Source organism: Clarias gariepinus, chromosome 1 (genome assembly GCF_024256425.1).
Source record: "Clarias gariepinus isolate MV-2021 ecotype Netherlands chromosome 1, CGAR_prim_01v2, whole genome shotgun sequence".
NCBI lineage: Eukaryota > Metazoa > Chordata > Actinopteri > Siluriformes > Clariidae > Clarias > Clarias gariepinus.
In genome coordinates this window covers 41579984-41599608 of record NC_071100.1, presented here as the reverse complement: position 1 = coordinate 41599608, position 19625 = coordinate 41579984, and the positions used below count along the sequence as shown (strand labels likewise).

Here is a 19625-nt window from a genome sequence, read left to right as displayed (position 1 = left end):
GATGGTGGGAGAAAACCGGAGTACCCGGAGGAAACAAGCATGGGGAGAACATGCAGGCAGGAATCAAACGTGGACCATGGAGGCGCAAGGCGACAGTGCTCACCATCAAGCCACCACTAATTACCTTCCTTCTATTTAGACAAACCCCCTGGATGGTGCCAGTTCCTCACATGGCACCTTCCTTCTATTTAGACATACCCCCTGGATGGTGCCAGTTCCTCACATGGCACACACATTCACACACTCTTACACACCTAGGAGAAATTTATATTTGCCAGTCCAGATCAAATCAGAGAACTGAATCTGTCAGGCTAAAAATCAGCCCACTAAACACACTGCGTGTATAATTAGCCTTTTCATTCAATTAACATTTTAAGAAAAAAAACATTCAATATATTGTTTCATGGGTTTGGCTAATGCAAAGATCAGAAGAAAAGGATACAAGCAAATATCAAAGTGTAGTCTAATAAAGTGTGGTTATAGGTAGGCCTAGTAGGTCTTGTAAAAAATAATGTCTTTAGCAGCTGTTCTTGGGCTCAGAAGTAGAACTGAATTGCTCCAAGTGCTGGAGGAAGGCCAAAATTGTAAATTTGGCACATCACACTGAAGCTTTCTTAAATTTGGCGTCAAGCCATAAAATGAAAAAGGGGGGACACAGTCTCAGTTAGGTTACCCAGGTGAGGTGTTTAGTGACGGTTATATATATGTTTTTTAAAGATGATAGTCTCTAAAGCTAATTTTCTTTCTTCTAAGCCATTTGGTGGAGATGGCTGGTGTGATACCATTAACAACCGAGCCTACTGCCAGTACGATGGAGGAGATTGCTGTCCATCCACTCTCTCTACCAAAAAGGTAAAAGTACATTCTTTTAAATAAAGCATTTTAACACAGTGATCATGCTGGAAAAGTAATAAAGCCCAGCGGCTCAGCGATATCAATTATATTCTCTTAGTCTGTCTTCCACAATTATTCTGCAGTTCAAGTTTTGCAGCGACACGTTTTCATAGAAATCAAATATGTTTTCTTTTTCATATCTGCTCAGGTGAATGTCAATCTCTTCAACTTAGAGCAGTGAATTCAGGGGAAAGAGGGCCTGGTGTAAATAAATGACCTGCCTAAATGGGTTTTATTAGGCCCAGGCCAGGTGTCTGTGGTCATGGGAGACAGTAAAATAGTGCTTTTTTAATGAGCAGATGCAGAGAAAAAGAAATAAACAGTGAGTGGAAGCATCCTGCCACCGTGGGTCCAGCAGGAACTGACACTTGCAAGTTTACACAGGCAAGGGAAGAACGCCGGACACGTTGATAGCAGCACTCCGTTTTAATAGTGTCTCGAATCAGTGCCAGAAATGAGGGCTGAAACAGGAGAACAGAGTGAGAGCAACCTAGTCTGCAGTTTCTTTCTTGCTCAGAGTATCATAGGTGTGACATAACACACACACGAGGTGTTCTATGGAATCTTGATATATAGGGGTCACTCTACAGACCAGGTAAGTTTGTGGTATTGCAGTAGAGACTGCAGTACTGTATGTATCACAACAACATTTTTTAAATTATTTGCTAGATGTGATCTGAGATAAGTGCTCTTGTTTATGTTTCACCATTTCTCATCAGAAACTCACAATAACCTCATCATGAATAATAACTTTGAGGCAATATTTAGCTTGCAATGTTTTTTTTAATGGTCTCTTCCTGTGACAGAATGACTGGACAGCATACGTCTTTAATGTGTTTTTCATTTATTTTGAGTTTTCAGGAAAGAACACAGAATCAAAATTATACCTACAGCACACCTTATATTTGATTGACAGTCTATTAGCAAGTCTGACCACTCACACACTTACTCATCATCTATACCACTTTATCCTGTGTTCAAGGTCACGTGGGGCCTAGGGCCTATCCCAGGAGGCTTAGGGAACGAGGCGGGGCATACCCTGGACAGGGTGACAGTCCATCGCAGGGCACACATGTACACACACTCATTCACACATTACGCCACTTAGCCTAATCTGCATGTCTTTGGACTGTGGGAGGAAACCGGAGTACCTGGAGGAAACCAAGCACGGGGAGAACATGCGAACACCATACACACATGGGATGGGAATCAAGTCTGGCCAGGAATTAAACTCAGACCCTGGAGGTGCAAGGCAACAGTGCTAACCACTACTGTACATCACTACGCCCAATTTGACCATTAGAAGATATGTTGGTAGCCATCTACCACTTCCTGTAAAAATTCAAGTTGAATATTTGACCAACCTGACTAACCACAATTTGTGTTGTTCAATTAATTAAGTTGTTTTCCTGGCAAGGACGCTCAGGGGTGAGGCCCTTAAATATAAAAGACAGCCTGCTTTATCTATTCCACAACCAGTTTCCAGTGTGTTACCAGTGTGTTGTATGGTCACTGTCCTGTTGGAACTCTCAAACCATCCAACTGATGATTTATGGTCATGCTGAAGAATTCTGAGGTAGCATTATTTATCCTCTTTGTGAAATGCACCAGTTGCACTGTCAGCAGACCGACACCAAAGTTTGATGCTGCCACCACCATGCCTAACAGTTGGTACAGTTTCCATGGGGCTGAATGCTTCACTTTTACTCCTCCAAACATACCCCTGGTGAAACCAGAAGGCTTTGTCCATTGGATCAGCTGAAAACTTTAATTGAGCTTGAATGTACTAATTTTGGAACAGGGCCTTCTTGCTTGAATGGCAGCTTTTCAGTCCATGGTGATATAAAAGTGGTTAAATGTAGACAGTGACACTGGTGTTCCAGCAGCTTGCAGGTCATGGCAGGCCGGTGCCTTGGTGGTCCCTGGGTTGTTCCTAATCATCCAAAATGGCAACACCTCTCAATAACTTGTACGTATGTAGAGTTGTTTGAACTGATCTTGGAATCTGCAGATGCTTACAAAAACCCTCCAAGAGACATTCCTGACTTGTGTAAATCTACCGTTCGCTTTCTCAGAGTTTCTTGGACTTTTCCATTGTGCTGTGTGTAGTCAATCCAATGAGTGCTGTCAAACAAACCTTATTATGTTGGCACAGAGAAGCTACCAGCTGTAGTAAATCACGATCACTAACAGGAAGTTGAGAGGCCTTGGGCTTGGCAAGGTAAAAGACACTTTGTGACTCACTAAATTAATATTGTAAGAGGGTGTATGTATATTTTTGACCCCGTTTGTATAATTTCGATCCTGTGTTGATATCAGAAAACCCAAAACAAATTAAATCTTGTGCTTGAAATTTTGGGGGAGGTTTCTTCAATTTAAGACATATGTTACATAATCATTCTGCCCCAGATAAAGGCCAGTTTAAGGAAATCATTAAAAGCAGAACATATATCACTGACTTTCCTTTTCACAATAAGTGTATGTAAAATTCTGATCACAGCTGTATCTGTATGGCATTATGACTGATAGGTGTTTGCCCAGCATTTACAGTATATATATGTATGTATATACTGTATGTGTGTATTTACTAAGATCACATGACTCAGTCTCATGGTGTAACCTTTTGTATACCACTGGGTTACATTCTTCTGCACACATGCTGAGATCTTCACAGACATTGTTACACAGTCATACTACGACACAGTCAGGTTTCCTCCATTCACATTTAATTCTCTTAAATGAGATTTCTCCATTTGTGACATCTTCTTAGTGTATTACAAAACTCTTGCCACCTGACTGAGTGGTGTGCCAGTGTCTACATAATGCCAGTATAATTCATGAGCATGTTGTCCATCTTAATGACGCTCTGTCTGGCTCAGACATCCATTGTGCTGATTGTGTAGAAATGCTGAATCTAATACAGCATGTTTGGCTGGCAGAGTGAGACCTCATCTAAAGTTGAATCTGTTCCAGACACACAGCCAGCTTGCTGATCACATATTTTAGTCAATGACAGTTCAGAAAGCAATCAGAGTTAGTTTCTCTACAAATTAACAGTATGTCACGGCTCAGCTTATATTCTTCGCAAAGCCCTCGTTAAAGTGCCATTACTCTTCATACTTCCTTGTACTCTTAAGGAGTACGGGGATACTAAATCCATATCTGGAAGACTTTTCCAGGTTTATAATGACCACCATATTTAACTCTTGTCTCTGCAATATCTGAAAATTGGCACTACTTCCAGGCTCTAAACTAGCCATAGCTGCTGCTGAAGTGGAATAAAGGGGGACAAGAGGAGATGCAAAACTTGTCTAATGAAAGGTGTAGCGAGATGAACAGGATGGATGCTTCCCTTAAACGCTGGGGAGTATTCCCCCAGGGTGCAGGCAGCATGTGGTACAGAATTAGTACACTTCAACTAACTAAAACTGGTGGCAGACCATTTTCTCAGGTAGACCCCAACCCCAGCCCGTGTTTGTTTTTCAGCTTTGATTATGCACTATATTATGAACACTACACTACAGTATGTGGCTAAAGGTATGTAGACACCTGGTCATCGCACCCATATGCTTCTTCCCAAAGCAGTCGGAAATCTCTTTGCATAATTTAGCAATACAGTATGATTGCATATATTTGACCCAGTGCTACAAGAAGATGTTAGTCTGATGCCTTTCCTAATGATGTCATATACTGTAGTATGACCAATGGTACAGTAGGTCACATTATTTCAGACACAGAATCATACTGCTCTGATTTTCTTTTTTCAAAACCCTGAATCCCACTGAACCCTTCAAATCTGTCATATAATTAGGTCTCTTAGCTATCTAGCTGGTTCCAGTAGAGTTGTGTTGTTAATTTATGTTGTTGCATGAATGTAGCACCTTGGTCCTGGAGGAACGATGTTTCGTTACACTGCGTACTGAACTGTATATGGTTGACTACCTTGGAATGTCAAATGTGGGGGTCAGGGGTAGCTCAGTGGTTAAGGAATAAGTTGGACTATGGTTTGGAAGATCCCAGGTTCAAACTCCACAACCACCAAGTTGCCACTGTTGGGCCCTTGAGCAAGGCCCTTAACCCTCAAGTGCTCAGCTGTGTAATGAGATAAAAATGTAAGTCGCTCTGGATAAGAGCGTCTGCCAAATGCCTAAATGTAAATGTCTCAACATCAGTGCATCACCAGACTTTGGTGGCAGAATGAACATATCCCAATAGCCAAGCTCTATAATAATAATAATACAGTTTATTTGTTATAAATTTTATAAAAATGCGTTTATGGTCAGGCCATCTGGTATCACCCAAATGAGGATGGGTTCCTTTTTGAGTCAAGGATTCTTCCTCATGTCATATCCCGATACGTTCTCACCAACTAATAAAGTAAAAAAAAAAGTATATATTTTTCAATTTATATCCAGAGCTTTTATGCCTGTAAAGTTGCTTTGTGACAATGTCTACAGTATTTTTAAAAAGACACTTAAATAGCCACTAATCCAGTGGTTCCCTCTTTATATGATATGTTCTGCTTGCGATTTAATAGGAAGTAAGGAATAAAGTGCATGTTGGTGGTGAAAACCAGAAAACAAATTGTTATTATGCAGAGGGAATAGAAACAATTGTCATTCAACCCTGTGACTGTGGGTTAAGCTGTGTGAGGTTGTACAAGTGGAATGAACCATGTTTTCTCCTCAGTCAAAACATAATACATATCGAAACTGTAGTGAGGATGAACTGACGCAATCACTAAGTAGCAACCACATATTTATTCTAAAAGATTTGCAAAAACAAATGATTGTGGAATATGATTGTGAGTTGTTATTATTAGATGAATGTAATGAGTTTCTATTATGGTTATAAGCCTATTTTATGTTTTCAGAATCACAGTGCTTTATTTAGCCAGTACACTTACTGTCCACTTTAATTTATACAGCTGCTGATTTATGCAGTTACCCAATAGCAGCAGCACAATGCATGAAATCTGCTCATTTATGTTTGCACCAAACGTCAGAATAAGAAAATATAGTCTGATCTTATATTTATTAATGGCATGGTGCTGCTTTAAGTATATGATAAAGTAGTGATATATAAAATGGAACAAACATCTCTTGTGAGTTTAGAATCTGCAGACTCCTTGTCTATGAGAGAGATCAGAGGAGAAGCCTTTGATAGTAACTCAAATGAGCACTCCTTTAAACCGTGGTGATCAGAAAAGCATAGAACGTATAACACATTAAAACCTTGAGTTGAATGAAGAGGTTGAATGAAGAGAAGAGTGCCTTTTTTATATGCAACTTTATTTGCATGTTTTTTCCTTTTTTACCTCGGCTGATTATTTGTACTTATCAGTTTAATGGTTGGATTGTTTTTTCTATTTTGCTGGTTGCTCATCTAGTGCACCTTTCCGAAGTTTTCCTCCTACCGCTGTCTCATGGATTTTCTCTGCAAAGGTCCAGGCTAGCCTCTGGAGCAGAGATTAAGTTGTTGGGTCATCACCACCATGACCTGCAATTTATTTCTGTCTACGTACATGTTGAAAGGGCCACTGCATCTGACCGAGATGATAGATCTGAGAACTGCATGGATATACCGGTGTTGTACTGTATGTCTCCATTTAAAGCATGATTTAGTCCAAAAATGTGCTAAAATGTGTGTGCTTGAAAGGGTAAAATATTTTTTTAAAAAGGGGTTTGAAACTGTGATAGGCATAATATATGCCCTTTATAGTGTTATAACATTAGCATTTTTGGTCAACACCATGAGGATACCTTGCTCTTACTTTCCACAAAAGTCCGCTCTTCTCACCTGAGCACCGTAAGCCCATTTTACTTTTGCAAATGATGATAATTCTCCAGCCAAAAAGTAACATCTTGTTTTTAACTCTAAATTGAAGAGTAAAACGTAAGAGTGTGTTCCAAGTAGTTTATAATGCTGTAGTTCTGAATATCAATAAGACCTACTTTATTAAATAAGCTCACATTGCACAGCAGCAGCAACAACATTATTTTTTTATCACAGTCCATCCTTCAACACTGTTTTAAGATGATCCATGCCTGTGTGTGTGAGACTCTACGGCCCATATACTTGAAGAATAACCTGCCACTATCTGCACGAGTTTTGGATATGACAAATCCTTAATGTGTATCTGAATGTGAGACAGGTCATCCAGTTTGGCGTGGACTGTGACCTTGACGAATGCACATGTCGTGACCCCGAGGCTGAAGAGAACAAGGGAAGAACGGGAGAGTCTGAGGCACAAGGACCATAAAGAGAGGAATGGACTCAAAACAAAAATCGAGAGGCATGGAGGAGTGTGTATAATGGTGACACAAGAATTAAAACCAGCACAAACTGAAACATGCAATCTTATTAAATTTATACTAATCAATCAGTACTAATCTATACATATGTATTTGAAGAAACTGACATTTATGTACGTAGATGTAGATATGACCTGCTTTATCATTTTTGTCTAATAAGCATTTATTCCCACTGAAAGTTCTCAGTTTTTAATCTAGATCATCTGAAAGTTATAGTAATATTGTACTGTTAGTGCTTGGGTGTTTTGTGCCACATGCTCTGCTAAGAAATTTAAGGCAGTCTATATTATTGGTAGTCACCTGTGTAGTACTGTATATGCATGAATGCTTTGAAAAGTAGCAGATTCAATTACGGATGAAAGTGTATGACATGCTGTTATGTGTCATTCTGTAAATGTATGATTTTACTGATGTACCGGTAAAAATAAAATCAATATACAAATACGGTAAGTCATTTCAATAATGAACTAATATAAAATGAACATTTTCTCTTGTCGAGTTTACATCTGTAATGTTGATGGTCAAACCACAACGAGGTGAATCCTTGCACTTTTTATATCTGATTTAAGGGTTCGAAATAGGGAAATAATGAAACATGTGGAAAACCTTTACTCCCGAACAGAATAAGAAACGTTAATTAGACATTAATAAGTTTACTGTAAACAGTTCAAAGCAGAATTTAATGCTCATTGCTTGTTAAATGCATCAGTGTGTTTCACTGTTTAAATTAGTCTGCTTTACCAACATTAAGATTTGCTATTCATTTCTCATCAGTTACATAATCAATGTTCTTTCATATCCATATACACTACAGACATCTATTTATTTAGCACAACAAGAATTCATAGATTCAGCTTTTGTAGATAGGGGAAAGAATAAGTATACTGTAGCTTGCTACCGATATATAAGCCAAGCTTTCTTGATTTTTGCAAATACATACATCACTATTTTATATTTAAAAAGTTGCTTTGATGTCTTGGTAAAAATGACTACTGTACAAATATCCACATTGAGAACTTGGAAAAAACTAAAAATTTTAAATGGTTAAATGCAGGTAATGCATGAACTTATCTTGCATTATGTTTATAACGTACTGTATTTAACAGTACAATGATTATTCTATACAGTACCCTAAGCTTATGTCTTAATCAGCCTTCTATACTGAAGTCCTTACAGTACACCGATTAGGAGGTAACACAAATTTTGGTAAGTGCTGCAATTTGACCCAGTGGACAGGGACTTTCTTTCTAATGTCAGGCTAATGCAGACAGACTCTGAATAAACCTGGCTAATATCTGATCATAATGTGAGCTATGTGACCTCCGATTGATCCAGTCAGTATTCCGATCACAATGCGTGCAGTGTTTCAATACAATATGAACATGATTGGTTCACCACATATTAATTCAAAGTGTAACTGAACAGAAATTTGCTCTGGTTATAACTTACTTCAAACATGCTTGATCAAGAAAGACACGAGAAGATTTGACTTTTGGAGTTGTGCACTGGCACTACAAGGCTAATGCAGCAAATAAGAAATGAATGAGCCCTCAACTGTCACAGAAAAAAATGATCTGCCAAAATCAGCACCCCAAACCACATTGTCTGCTGAAGTAATAGACATATCCGATTTCATATGTGGATTAAGGTGTTCTGGCTTTTGTTGCAAAATGTGTTTTATTCCACTTCAATGTAAGAAAGTATTTATTCACGTTCCAAGCAAGGTTCTAGTGGTAACCGCTATTAAAGGACATCCCCTTTATTTTGGATCACCAAAATGATTTATTTCACATAAAGACATTAGTGTAATTGCCAAACATACTAAGTGATTAGCTGTTTTCATAGCCATGACTGTACAAAGATAACACAATGTGCTTTAGGTTGAGTTAAAAATAACAGCAAAAAAAAAAAAAAACTAAAAAAAAATCACCCTGAAAATTTGAAAAAAAGAAACCTTAAGTATTAGTACTTGATGCTTCTAGAGGTTACACACACTCACTTACACATATACTGTGTGTGTTTATGTATATATACTGTATATATACTGTATGTGTGTATATATACATATAATGACCTTACACTCCTTGTGGACGAGAGCAAGTGATCATCTTCTAGAATACGGTCAAGTCAGCAGTCTTCCTCATGATTGTGGCTGTGCGTCCTAAACTAGACCAAGGGATGTACAGTATTGCATGAATTAAAATTTACTCAAACCTGAAATTATTTATTCTAATATTTCGAGATGCTGGATTATTTTTCTATTTTCCTGAGCTAAAAGTCAAAATCATCAAAAAAAATTATAAAGCACATTACATGTACTGTAATAATTCTTTAAAAAATTCTTTAATGATATTTGAAGTACTTTAGTTATACACCGTGTGTGTGTGTGTTTGTGTGTACTGTATATACTCTACATTTGATTTTTTATGGGCTCAGACATTGAGTTCATTCGCTGTTATTTAATTTCATTTACTTCCAGTTGAATACATTTGCCTTGTAGGTCCAGTACAACACCACAAAAGACGTTTTGAGCACTACATCTGAAATCTACGTCCTTCACTCAGTCAGGGTTCACTATGTAGACAGCCGTATAGCGAGCACTGTACTGTACACAACTAAAAAAAGACAGCGAACTCAATTTAGCCAGCAAATTAAAGAAACAATTTAAATGTTACAAATTACTTAGCATCCTAAAATCACAAAAACATCAGAAAGAACCAGCTGGCTTTAGTGTTTGTATATAACCCAGATTAATATACAAAATAAAAAGAAACTTGTGGTACCTTGGGTGTATTGATTGTATAGTGGTATAGCAGTATAGTTTACGGTAGACTCAGGGTAATACTGCACTACAAGTCCCTATCCAAGGAATGCAACTAAGAATTTGGGTAACAACTACAAAATGGCTGAGTACCACCAAACTGTGGATTCTTTTTTTTTTTTATGAATAAGGAATGAAATTAGTCATGACACTGGTTTGAACTTAATTTCTGAGGATTTGCTCAAGCAGTGACTAACAAACTGGTAAATGTAACTGGAATATTTGCTGAACAGGTTTAGAAAGCCGTGTCCTTATGGGGAGCCTTAATGAAGCAGACTGTGGTTGTTCCTGCTGTGGGCTACATGGGCATTCACTTCATTATCCTGGATGGCGTTCAGATTTCTTTAGGTTCTCCATAGTCATTGTACATCACAGGCAGCGTTTGTTCATCACAGGATTTGTGCAGCGCCTGGCCAAGCTCCATCCAGCTGAGGCTGAAGGCCTTGGTGTCTGTGTAACGGCAAGCCAGGAATTTGAGGGATGCTCGGCGTAGGCCAATCTTGGGCTCTTGAAGAAGCCCTCGACACCAGCCGCTGAGGTCATCGAGCTGCGACAGAATCAGGCCTGCTTTCCTGCCATAACATAGACAAAAGTTGTGATGGACAAGTTAATGTAAAGTACTTTAATGATTCCCTGCATAACTTAGTATTTATAAATATAATCAACCGTTCTGGAGAGAGATGGAAAAATTTAAGATTAATGTAGAAACTCAAACCCACTAAATATGAAGCAGGGTAGAGTTGGAACTGAAAGGAAGAACTGAAAAGAAGAGATATGGACTATTCTCATCTCCAGTCGTTGCTGTCGAGTCACAACAGATGAGATGCATTCATTATATGGAATTGGAATTTAAAATCTGACAAAATCTGATGAAGTTTTCGAAATGCATTTGGAGTTAAGGAGTTCGGGATGGGCATCATCACTGGTGAAAAAAGCTGAAATGTGATAGCGAGGGCATGGAAAGAGTGTCTCATTCCACAGAAATGGCTTCATTTCATCTGAGAGCCAAAACCAGAAGCTCTACATTCTACAAAATAAATACTGAATCCCAAAGTGCCAGCGACCGACAAGGTTTCTGGGCAGACTCAGGAAAAAGGACATTTTTTAAAGCACAGAGAGAGTGCTTTTGCTATTAAAACACGGTTTGTGCTGAGTTTTTTTTTTTTTCTGACTGTTTTTAATAGAGGAACTGTCCAGACAGATTCATGTGACATCCAAATATTAACCTGTTTGTCTTCATTTCCAGAGGACGGATAAAAAAAATGAGCCTCCAAAAATTATTAATTTTCTTTGGCGACCATCTTACAGAATATTATAATAGAATTTTAATGATATAAGAATTGGTAGTATTTTCAATGAATAATATTCCTGTTTGGTAGAGAGATGTTGTAATCTATTTCATTCTTCTGAATGTATTTATGTTTCTAATATCTTGCCACATTTCAGTGGTTACAGAAATCTGGATGTTTATTTGCTTAAGACAAAAACCCTGTGGTTTGTTATGCTTTAATTTTTCATGAAAGTACGTTTCAGTCTCCAAATAGCAACGGTTGTCACCATAAATCCCAGCATGTATGGAAGTGGAAAATGGCCTCTCATTTCCAAGGTACATTTTCAACCTCTAGCACTTCGCCAGGGCCTCTCGCTTTTTATTATTTCAATTCTATTTCTTTTTTCATATCCACTTGTCTGTTGGGAACCAATCAGTTGCATTCCTCCGACACTCACAGTGACACCAATATGACACAAAGCGGTCTGAGCTCGGTCAACACATTACTGACCGAATCTTCTCCTGCGGAAAGGTACGCATTTATCCCTAAACTTGTAGCATGTCACAGAGAGTTCCCAGCCTTTTAGCACCCGTCATCCCGGTTTAAGATGAAATAGAGTTTGTCTCCCTATGGTGAGCTACAGTAGGTAAAAACGATCCTTAAAACCAGAAAGTGTCCTGCTATTAGTTTAAAACAGCTCCTAAGTGATGATGAAGAGGCACTCCAAGGTGGAAACACACATCCAGGGAGACGGTGTCTGGCTCAGACCGCACACAGCACTGTATGATGTGCATTAGGAGACTAGAACTCATCCAAAGGGAAATGTGACATACAGACAGGACGGGGTGATGTGGTTCTCCTCACCACTCATTCCTTATTATGTTATTCTCCCAACACTGGTTTATAGTTGAGTTAGGGTCAGCTGGGTGAATATTATTCAGTATTATGATTAGCTGAAGAAAATGACTTTTAAATGGCCCATGCTGTTTGTGAGGGAAACCCAAGTGATTTAGAGAAGTTCAAAGTGAGGGAAGCAGGGCTGCTTGGCTGTTTGTAGAGGAGCAAAGGGAACAAAGAAGAGAACAAAGCAACTCCAAAGTTTTTATCAATACATAAGCTGTGATATTTATTTATTACCGCATAACAATCAGGGGATTTGTAGTGTAAAGTGTAGTAAAAATGATTCATTAAAAAGCCACCTAGATTTGGGGATTTAGAATTTATATTCATCATACTTCATTGTTTTTCTGTTTGAAATGCTTACAATTCCACTCATTTATCATGAGGTGTGAGGCTGCGTAAAGCACAATTTGTTTTCACTTTAATGTAATCACTCGGGAGCTAAGCAGGTAAACCTGTCCAACATGGAAATGATTAAAAAAAACACACACACACACACACTTTTATTTTATCACTGAGGACTCTAATGGTTGACACTTCAGCAAAGTGTTTGCATCACAGAAAAGTTTCATTTTATTATTAATCTATACTGCCTAAAAGGTATACGCTTAAAATTACGCTTTCATTTTGTAGGATGGAAAAGGCCTCCCTCCTGTTATGCACTGTATGTTTTCTCTAAGTCATAACTGCAGTCTGTACACATCTTCTGTGCATTTAAACGCAAGTGCCTGAGCCAAACAACGTAATTGCAATTCCTGTATTTGTATTTAAATTTCAGCTGCTTTAAGTGAAGGGAGTAAGACAGGAAAATACAAAGAGAGGTTTAAAAAGAGGTCAAACCTGGGCCCGAGCTCATCCTCACAGCGCCAGGTGAACTCCCCAAAGCTTTCATAGCGCTGGTTGTAGTGATAGAGGACACGGTGCAGCGTGGGTGAGCCCAAATCCATCAACATGTTGTAGGCTGTCTGCTGCTCCTTCCCACTTGTGTAGCCATTGAACAGGTTGTAAATTTTGTCTGCTATTTCTAAAAGAACAGATGTGGGAAACATTAAAACATTAAAAAAAATCTTATGTGATTTATAGATTGTAGGTAATGTATAAAGGCATAGTTTTAGTTTGTACAACATACACTTTTATTTCTTTCTTGAGTAGAGATAAACTTTGGAGATAAATCCTTTTTTTTTTTTTTTTTTTTTTTGCTACTGAACAATTTAGCATGCTGGTATGAGGCCACACATGAGTGAGTAAACAATTATCAGACCTGTGGCCAGGGGTTAAATAAGGATTGAGGAAGTAGGGGCCTTGCTACAATCATGGTGCCAACAATGTGGAGCTAATACTATTTATGGCTTGTTATAGGAAGGAACAGTGATGATATGAAAAAGTGATTCAAACAAGATGTTGATGTATTGGTATTTGTGTTAAGGCCTTTAAATATAACACATTTTTTGAATTACACAATTCAAGGCTGATTTTATATATTCAGTTTGTACTTTTTCAGTTTATGAGGTCAAAGAACTTAATTCAAAGATTTAACCAAGGATATTCTGTTATTATAGTATATACAGTATAATACCATATACACAGGCATTTGTTTAACATACAAGTGTTTTTGAGTATAAAATGATTTTTAAATATACTGATCATCCCTAACAGTACAATGTTAAACGTTATGCCGAGTACTGTGCAGGTTTCCCCTTGTGCCACCAGGACAGCTCAGGCACCAGGATGTTGGTGGTGGACCCTTTGGGTTCTGTAGGTTGAGGGGTGGGACTCCGTGGATCGACTTGTTTGATCAGTGCAGTGCATCATCATCGGTGCTTGATCGGATTGGGATCTGGAAAGTTTGTATGCAGGGTTGACGGCCTTGGGCTCTTCGCCTGCTGGCCCTCATGCAAGCAAGCTGTGGTGAACTAGTAGTTCTGGTGCCTTTTTCATGGCCAGAACTGACTTTTTTTAGCGATTTGTGCTGCATTGGCTTTTCTTTAGGTTTGGACCAGACAGGCCTTTGGTCACGCAGGCATGGGTTAGCCTTGGGTGCCCATGATCCTTACAGTTTATGTTTATATATTAATGTTATGTGGTGTTAAGGTAATTGCTGATTAGTGTATATTTTAAAATATACTTTACTGCATACATGATAAAATAAAAATACATACTGTACATGAACACAAAGAACCTAAAGCAGTGTGAAAATGTCTCATTATAATGTACAGGACCATGGATGGCTTTTCATTTGCAGTGCATTAGAAATGATGAATTGGAGCAACATATCGATGTGCTGAGCAACATTAGATAAGACTTATACTATATAAATAAAGGAATTTTATGGCATTCATAAATAAACATGAAGGTTACCTTGTGCTTTCACATCGTCCACTGCGGGGCAGGGAGTTTTGATGGTGACCTCACTGGGGCTGGAGCGCCTGCCTGTGTTGTCCACGGCCCAAAGTCTGAACCTAGAGAGACATATAATTCCACAGTTTTATTAAAAGCATACAATATCAACTTTCATTATACACAATCAGCCCTAATCACTTTGTGGTCTCCACTTTTTTGGTACACCCTGCATTGGCTGTCAATTCATTGCAAGGTACAAGTACACAGACACTCACACACTTACTTATACTGTACACTCTTTGGAGGAAAGTGGGGTGTGAAGTTTGAGGAAACCCACCAAGCACAGGGAGGACATGCAGCCCCACACCCTGGTGCCAAGCGTTATGACATTACGGCAACAATAAAACAATATACAGTATACACACACCCTCTCCTTCACATGACACCACATTAGTCTGTATTAACCATTATGCAAAAGAATTAATGAGTGTTTCTACCTGACACCAAACAGTTCTGCTGCATGGTCCAAATGGTACAAACATTCGTAAATTCTAATTAAGCATTACTTCTTAAATAATCGCAAAACAAATGACAGGTAAAGTACATAAAAAAATAGTCCCTTGGGTATTTTTGGAGGTCAGAGATGACAGAGTCTGACTAGGGTAATCATTCAGCAGCTGTAAAGGCTTTACATCTGGGTTAGGTCCAAAATCAGATGCTGCAGATGAGCATGGCACCCCTTAGGAAGTGAGATTTCATTGTTTCCATTAGGTTGAATTATATCTCCATCTAGTGGATGGCAACATAAACAACTAGAACCTATGACAACAGAAAGTGTGTGTGAGTGTCGGTATGGGTTGCAGCGATGTAGACACCATTAAAACATCAAGCCAGTGTCTGGAAAACTAAAAAAAAGGGGCCTCATGGTTTACTGAGCCAATTAAATAAAGAGGTAGCCTGAACAACACCTTTTTTATTATTTCGGGTGTATATACAGTACTGCATACATTTTCTGTCTCCCAAAGTTTCTACAGTATATACACAGTGTACAGAATGCGGGCTTATTATGCAAACTCACAACAAAACACAAGAGGTCTCATCAGAAACATGAGAAAAACAACATACAGATCTCATTTTCACTGCAATACAACAGTAAAAAAAGGCTTCATTTAAAAAGAGAGTAATTATTTCATCAAACCATTGCCTTTAAAGACCTTTCACTATGGCAACTGCACATAAAATAATCTAATATATATATTATATATATATATATATATATATATATATATATATATATATTATATATAGAGGGCACAGTCTCATCCTAACATTTAGCATACATAATAAGATATATTATACTTATATTCTAATGTGCCAGTCGAGGAAATGTGACAGACAAAGTCAGAGCTTTGAATGTTTGATACTATGGACGTGATGCTGCATCATGTTGGTTGAGACAGAACCTCTGGCAGGCTTTGTGCAGGAAAGCTTTCGCTCCTAACATTTGCTTTTCACTCTGGACTTCTGAAGCGCACTCAATTTTCAATTCCTGTTTCTGCTATCACCATTAAGCTCTCCTTCCAAAGTACTTTTAAGCTATTCCAAAGTTTGAACTGCTTCCCCAGCTGTCTGAAAGCTTTAACTGTGACCTGATTCATGGTATGCTTTTGACTTGGTACAGAAAATAAACATATTTGGCCATAAAATTATGTAAGATTTTATATAGTTTTTCTGAATAAGTGGAAAAGTATAGGTTTCTCACATGCACAAATGGTCTTAGTGCTTTTAAAATAGCATAAGTTTCCGAGCAACAGTAATACTTAATAAAAAAAATTATCTGTAGTTGTTTATTTGCTGTTTAAAGCAGTTACTTGTTTATTTGCCAATTCCATCTGAGTACATGACCTAAAATGAACCAAGAAAAGAGAGAATCATACCAAGAAAACAAAGCCTGAGCAAACTGAAGGTAAACATGCATCAGTTAAAATGTTTATAATAAAGCCGTGCCTCCTAAAATCCACATGTCCAACAGCTAAGTGGGTTCAAGGTTTCACTCTCTCACTCACTCATCATCTATACCACTCATTTCCCAGGAGACTTAGCGCACGAGGGTACACCCTGGACAGAGGAATCTATTGCAAGGCGCACACACACTCATTCACACACTATGGACAAAATTGGGAACACCAATTAGCCTCATCTGCTTATCTCTGGACTGTAGAAGGAAACCGGAGTACCCGGAGCAAACCCACCGAGCACAGGTAGAACATGCAAACTCCATGCACACAGGAACAGAAATCGAACTTGGCTGGGAATCGAACCCACACCCTGGAGGTGCTAGGCGACAGTGCTAACCACTACACCTCAAGGTTTAACATTTAACCTAAATTGTCGAAGCACACAGCCTCATTTCATAGAACCTAAATGAAATCATTTTCAGCAGCCTTTACTAGAGGTTAGAACAACATGCTTTATTTGCCACCTGATTATCTAATTTAATTAGTGTTGTTGCAGGAGTTACGCAACACTGCATATCTATGAAGGTTGTTCTTCCAAAATCATTATTTTAACTAGCAAATGATAACTGATATTACATAAATGCAGCCACTGACCAGTTTTTAATGTAGTATTGTTTTCCCTCACGCATGATCAATGTTCCTTGCCTAAAGTAAAAGTTTTTTCAGTAAAACAATCTATACTTATTTGTATTTCTGTGGTCTTTAAAAGGCGTAAAAGTAAAAGGCCCTTACTGGAAAAAGGTAATGTGAAAGGTAAAAACTGTGTGTGTAGGTGTATAGCATTGACTTTGAATTGAACCCTGGACTCTGCTAGTGCGCGAAATGCACCGATACAATGACAATTTACTGGCACAAAATGCCAAAGATCCCTTGTTATAAAATAAAAAGAAGTAAGACATTTAAATATACTAAAAAAATAACTTTAAGATTTTATTCAGTCAACTTTAGCTTTGATTACAGTAATGTGTTCGCCAGTTTATGTGCGAAAATAATTTTATAATTTGAGTCCAGGAATAGGCCAGTACAATAGGGGAATTAAAAACTCCATCAATATTATAACCTTAGATATGTTTTTATTTGATATCATTTGCCACATAACATTGCTAAGCCTAGACCTGAGCAACTGCAGCAACTCCAGATCATAACTCCAGAGGCGTGTACAGTGGACATCGCTTCACAAGCTTCCCTTCTGATCCTGACACACCCATTGCCCTAGAAGAGGGTTGATGATGGCTCGTCAAAACACATAAATTTTTTCCATTGCTCCAAAGTCATATATTTATTCTTCGTAGCAAATTAAAACTTTTTTTCTGATTAGTCTCTTTAACAAGTGTTTTCGTAAGGCCACACAGCTATTTAGTCCCGATCCCGATTTTCGTTTTTCTGAACACATTTTTTCCATTACAAAGTTGACCACTCAGCAGTGTCCTTCCAGGCTGTGATAATGTGTTAAAGGTTTTTTTTTTGTTTGTTTGTTTGTTTCAGTAATTTCAAATCTCCTTAGTTATTTTCTTTGCTTGAAACAAGTAAGGTATTGTTTATGAGAGCACTAAAATTGAAAAATTAAATAATCCCATAAAGACAGGAATTTATAGTTAGAGACACAAAAAAATGATTCAAATATAGCAAAAATAATTAAAATCAGATTTTAAAAAATGTGACTTACTGTGAAAGGTTAGCTATTTTATTAATATTGCTGTTTAGTGTTGATTCTGTAAAGCTGCTTTGCGACCGTCACCATTGTTAAAAGGGTCAAATAAACTCGAATTGAATTGAACAGTGTGAATTTCCCAATGACAGGAAGTATACAGTACTCACATGTAGGTGGTGTCAGGCTCCAGGCAGCGTATGATCATAGAGATGGAAGTGAGTGGATCTGGGATTTCACCCAGCATCACGCACGGAGATTTGGCCCCAGACAGAATGTCATCCACAAAGCTCAGCATAGTCTCTAAAACAAGAGCGAAAGGTGGTTAAATTCAATTTATTCAGTAAATTCTTTCAACTGAAAAAGCTGAAAACTAAAACACCAGTGTAATTTTTTTTGATTGTCAAATATGATGAATGTTGCTTGTATAAGGCCACAAAGCTTCCGGTATGCTCTGCGTTTGTTCACCTGACAAGACCTGTCAAGTCCACAAGCGCAGTGCATTTGTTTAGGTGGTTTTAGTAAGTTAATGCCTTTTCCTATTGGTTTCCTTACAAAATCCCACTCCTTGTGGCTTTTAACTTTAACACTTTAAACCACACTGTTGGTTTCTGAAAAACTCTGAAAAAGATCTCATCAGAATGTGACTAGATGAAGAATGGCGTCTCGACGCTCTTACATGCTTTAATGTAAAGAGCACAGAGAAATCGTCTACACATTTCTGATCCTGTATTTAGAAAGTTATTGGTCAGGATCTGTTTTTGGATTCCATGCAACTGAATCTCCCCAAAACACTGAAATACAAAGTCTACACAGTCTTATAGGTCGTACTGTATTATAAAGCCTAAGCGAATGCTGTTTGTCCAGCTGGTTTGCTTGCGTCATAAAATATGACACGGGGGCTCCGGTGTGTCTTCTCGTAAGAGGAAAACCCGTCTTGTGAATTCAAGGGAAACCTTTAAAAAGGTGATGGTGTGTTGCCGCCAAAACCCCTGTGAGCCTCCGGCTCTAAAAACCCACCGGGGTCCCAGGCATACTCCAAAAAAACAGGACGGCTGGTGCCAGGATAAACCTGGGGGAGGAAAGATGGTTGCATACAGTATGTATGCACACACAGTCTACCTGAAATATTTTTTATTTACATGGCATGTAGCCCAGTGTGGGGACCCATGTCCTCATTCTAATAAAAGTGGCAGTGTGGGAGACTGGGTGAACAGCCTTTTTCATAAATACGGATTCATTCATTTCACCCACAGAGGGGAAGTAATATCTTAGCCATTAGGTTATGAAGGAAATACATTTAGAAAGAGCTTTTAATCTACTGACATGCTGTGGCGATCTTGTTTGCTTTTGTGGTTATTTTATAGTTAGGTCTTAATGAAACAATACCTAATTTAAAAAGCCTTAAAAAGATTTTTT

The 19625-nt window shown here is 38.2% G+C and overlaps 2 protein-coding genes across 4 annotated transcripts in view; one reads left to right on the top strand and one right to left on the bottom strand.

Annotated features, from left to right (window-relative positions):
- The window catches only part of pappa2 (pappalysin 2), a 67560-nt gene extending 59939 nt beyond the window's left edge, over positions 1–7621 (top strand). Inside the window, exons 22-23 of the mRNA XM_053495580.1 lie at positions 754–852; positions 7049–7621. Coding sequence (XP_053351555.1) covers positions 754–852; positions 7049–7156 — 207 coding nt within the window. The 3' untranslated portion in view covers positions 7157–7621. The remainder of the gene's footprint in view (positions 1–753; positions 853–7048) is intronic.
- A 1898-nt stretch (positions 7622–9519) lies between these two features.
- The window catches only part of astn1 (astrotactin 1), a 263789-nt gene continuing 253683 nt past the window's right edge, over positions 9520–19625 (bottom strand). For all 3 annotated transcript variants that reach the window (XM_053504192.1, XM_053504985.1, XM_053505503.1), the window contains 4 exons: positions 18377–18509; positions 14559–14659; positions 13041–13224; positions 9520–10601 (listed from right to left, as the gene is read on the bottom strand). In XM_053504192.1, coding sequence (XP_053360167.1) covers positions 10364–10601; positions 13041–13224; positions 14559–14659; positions 18377–18509 — 656 coding nt within the window. In that variant the 3' untranslated portion in view covers positions 9520–10363. The remainder of the gene's footprint in view (positions 10602–13040; positions 13225–14558; positions 14660–18376; positions 18510–19625) is intronic.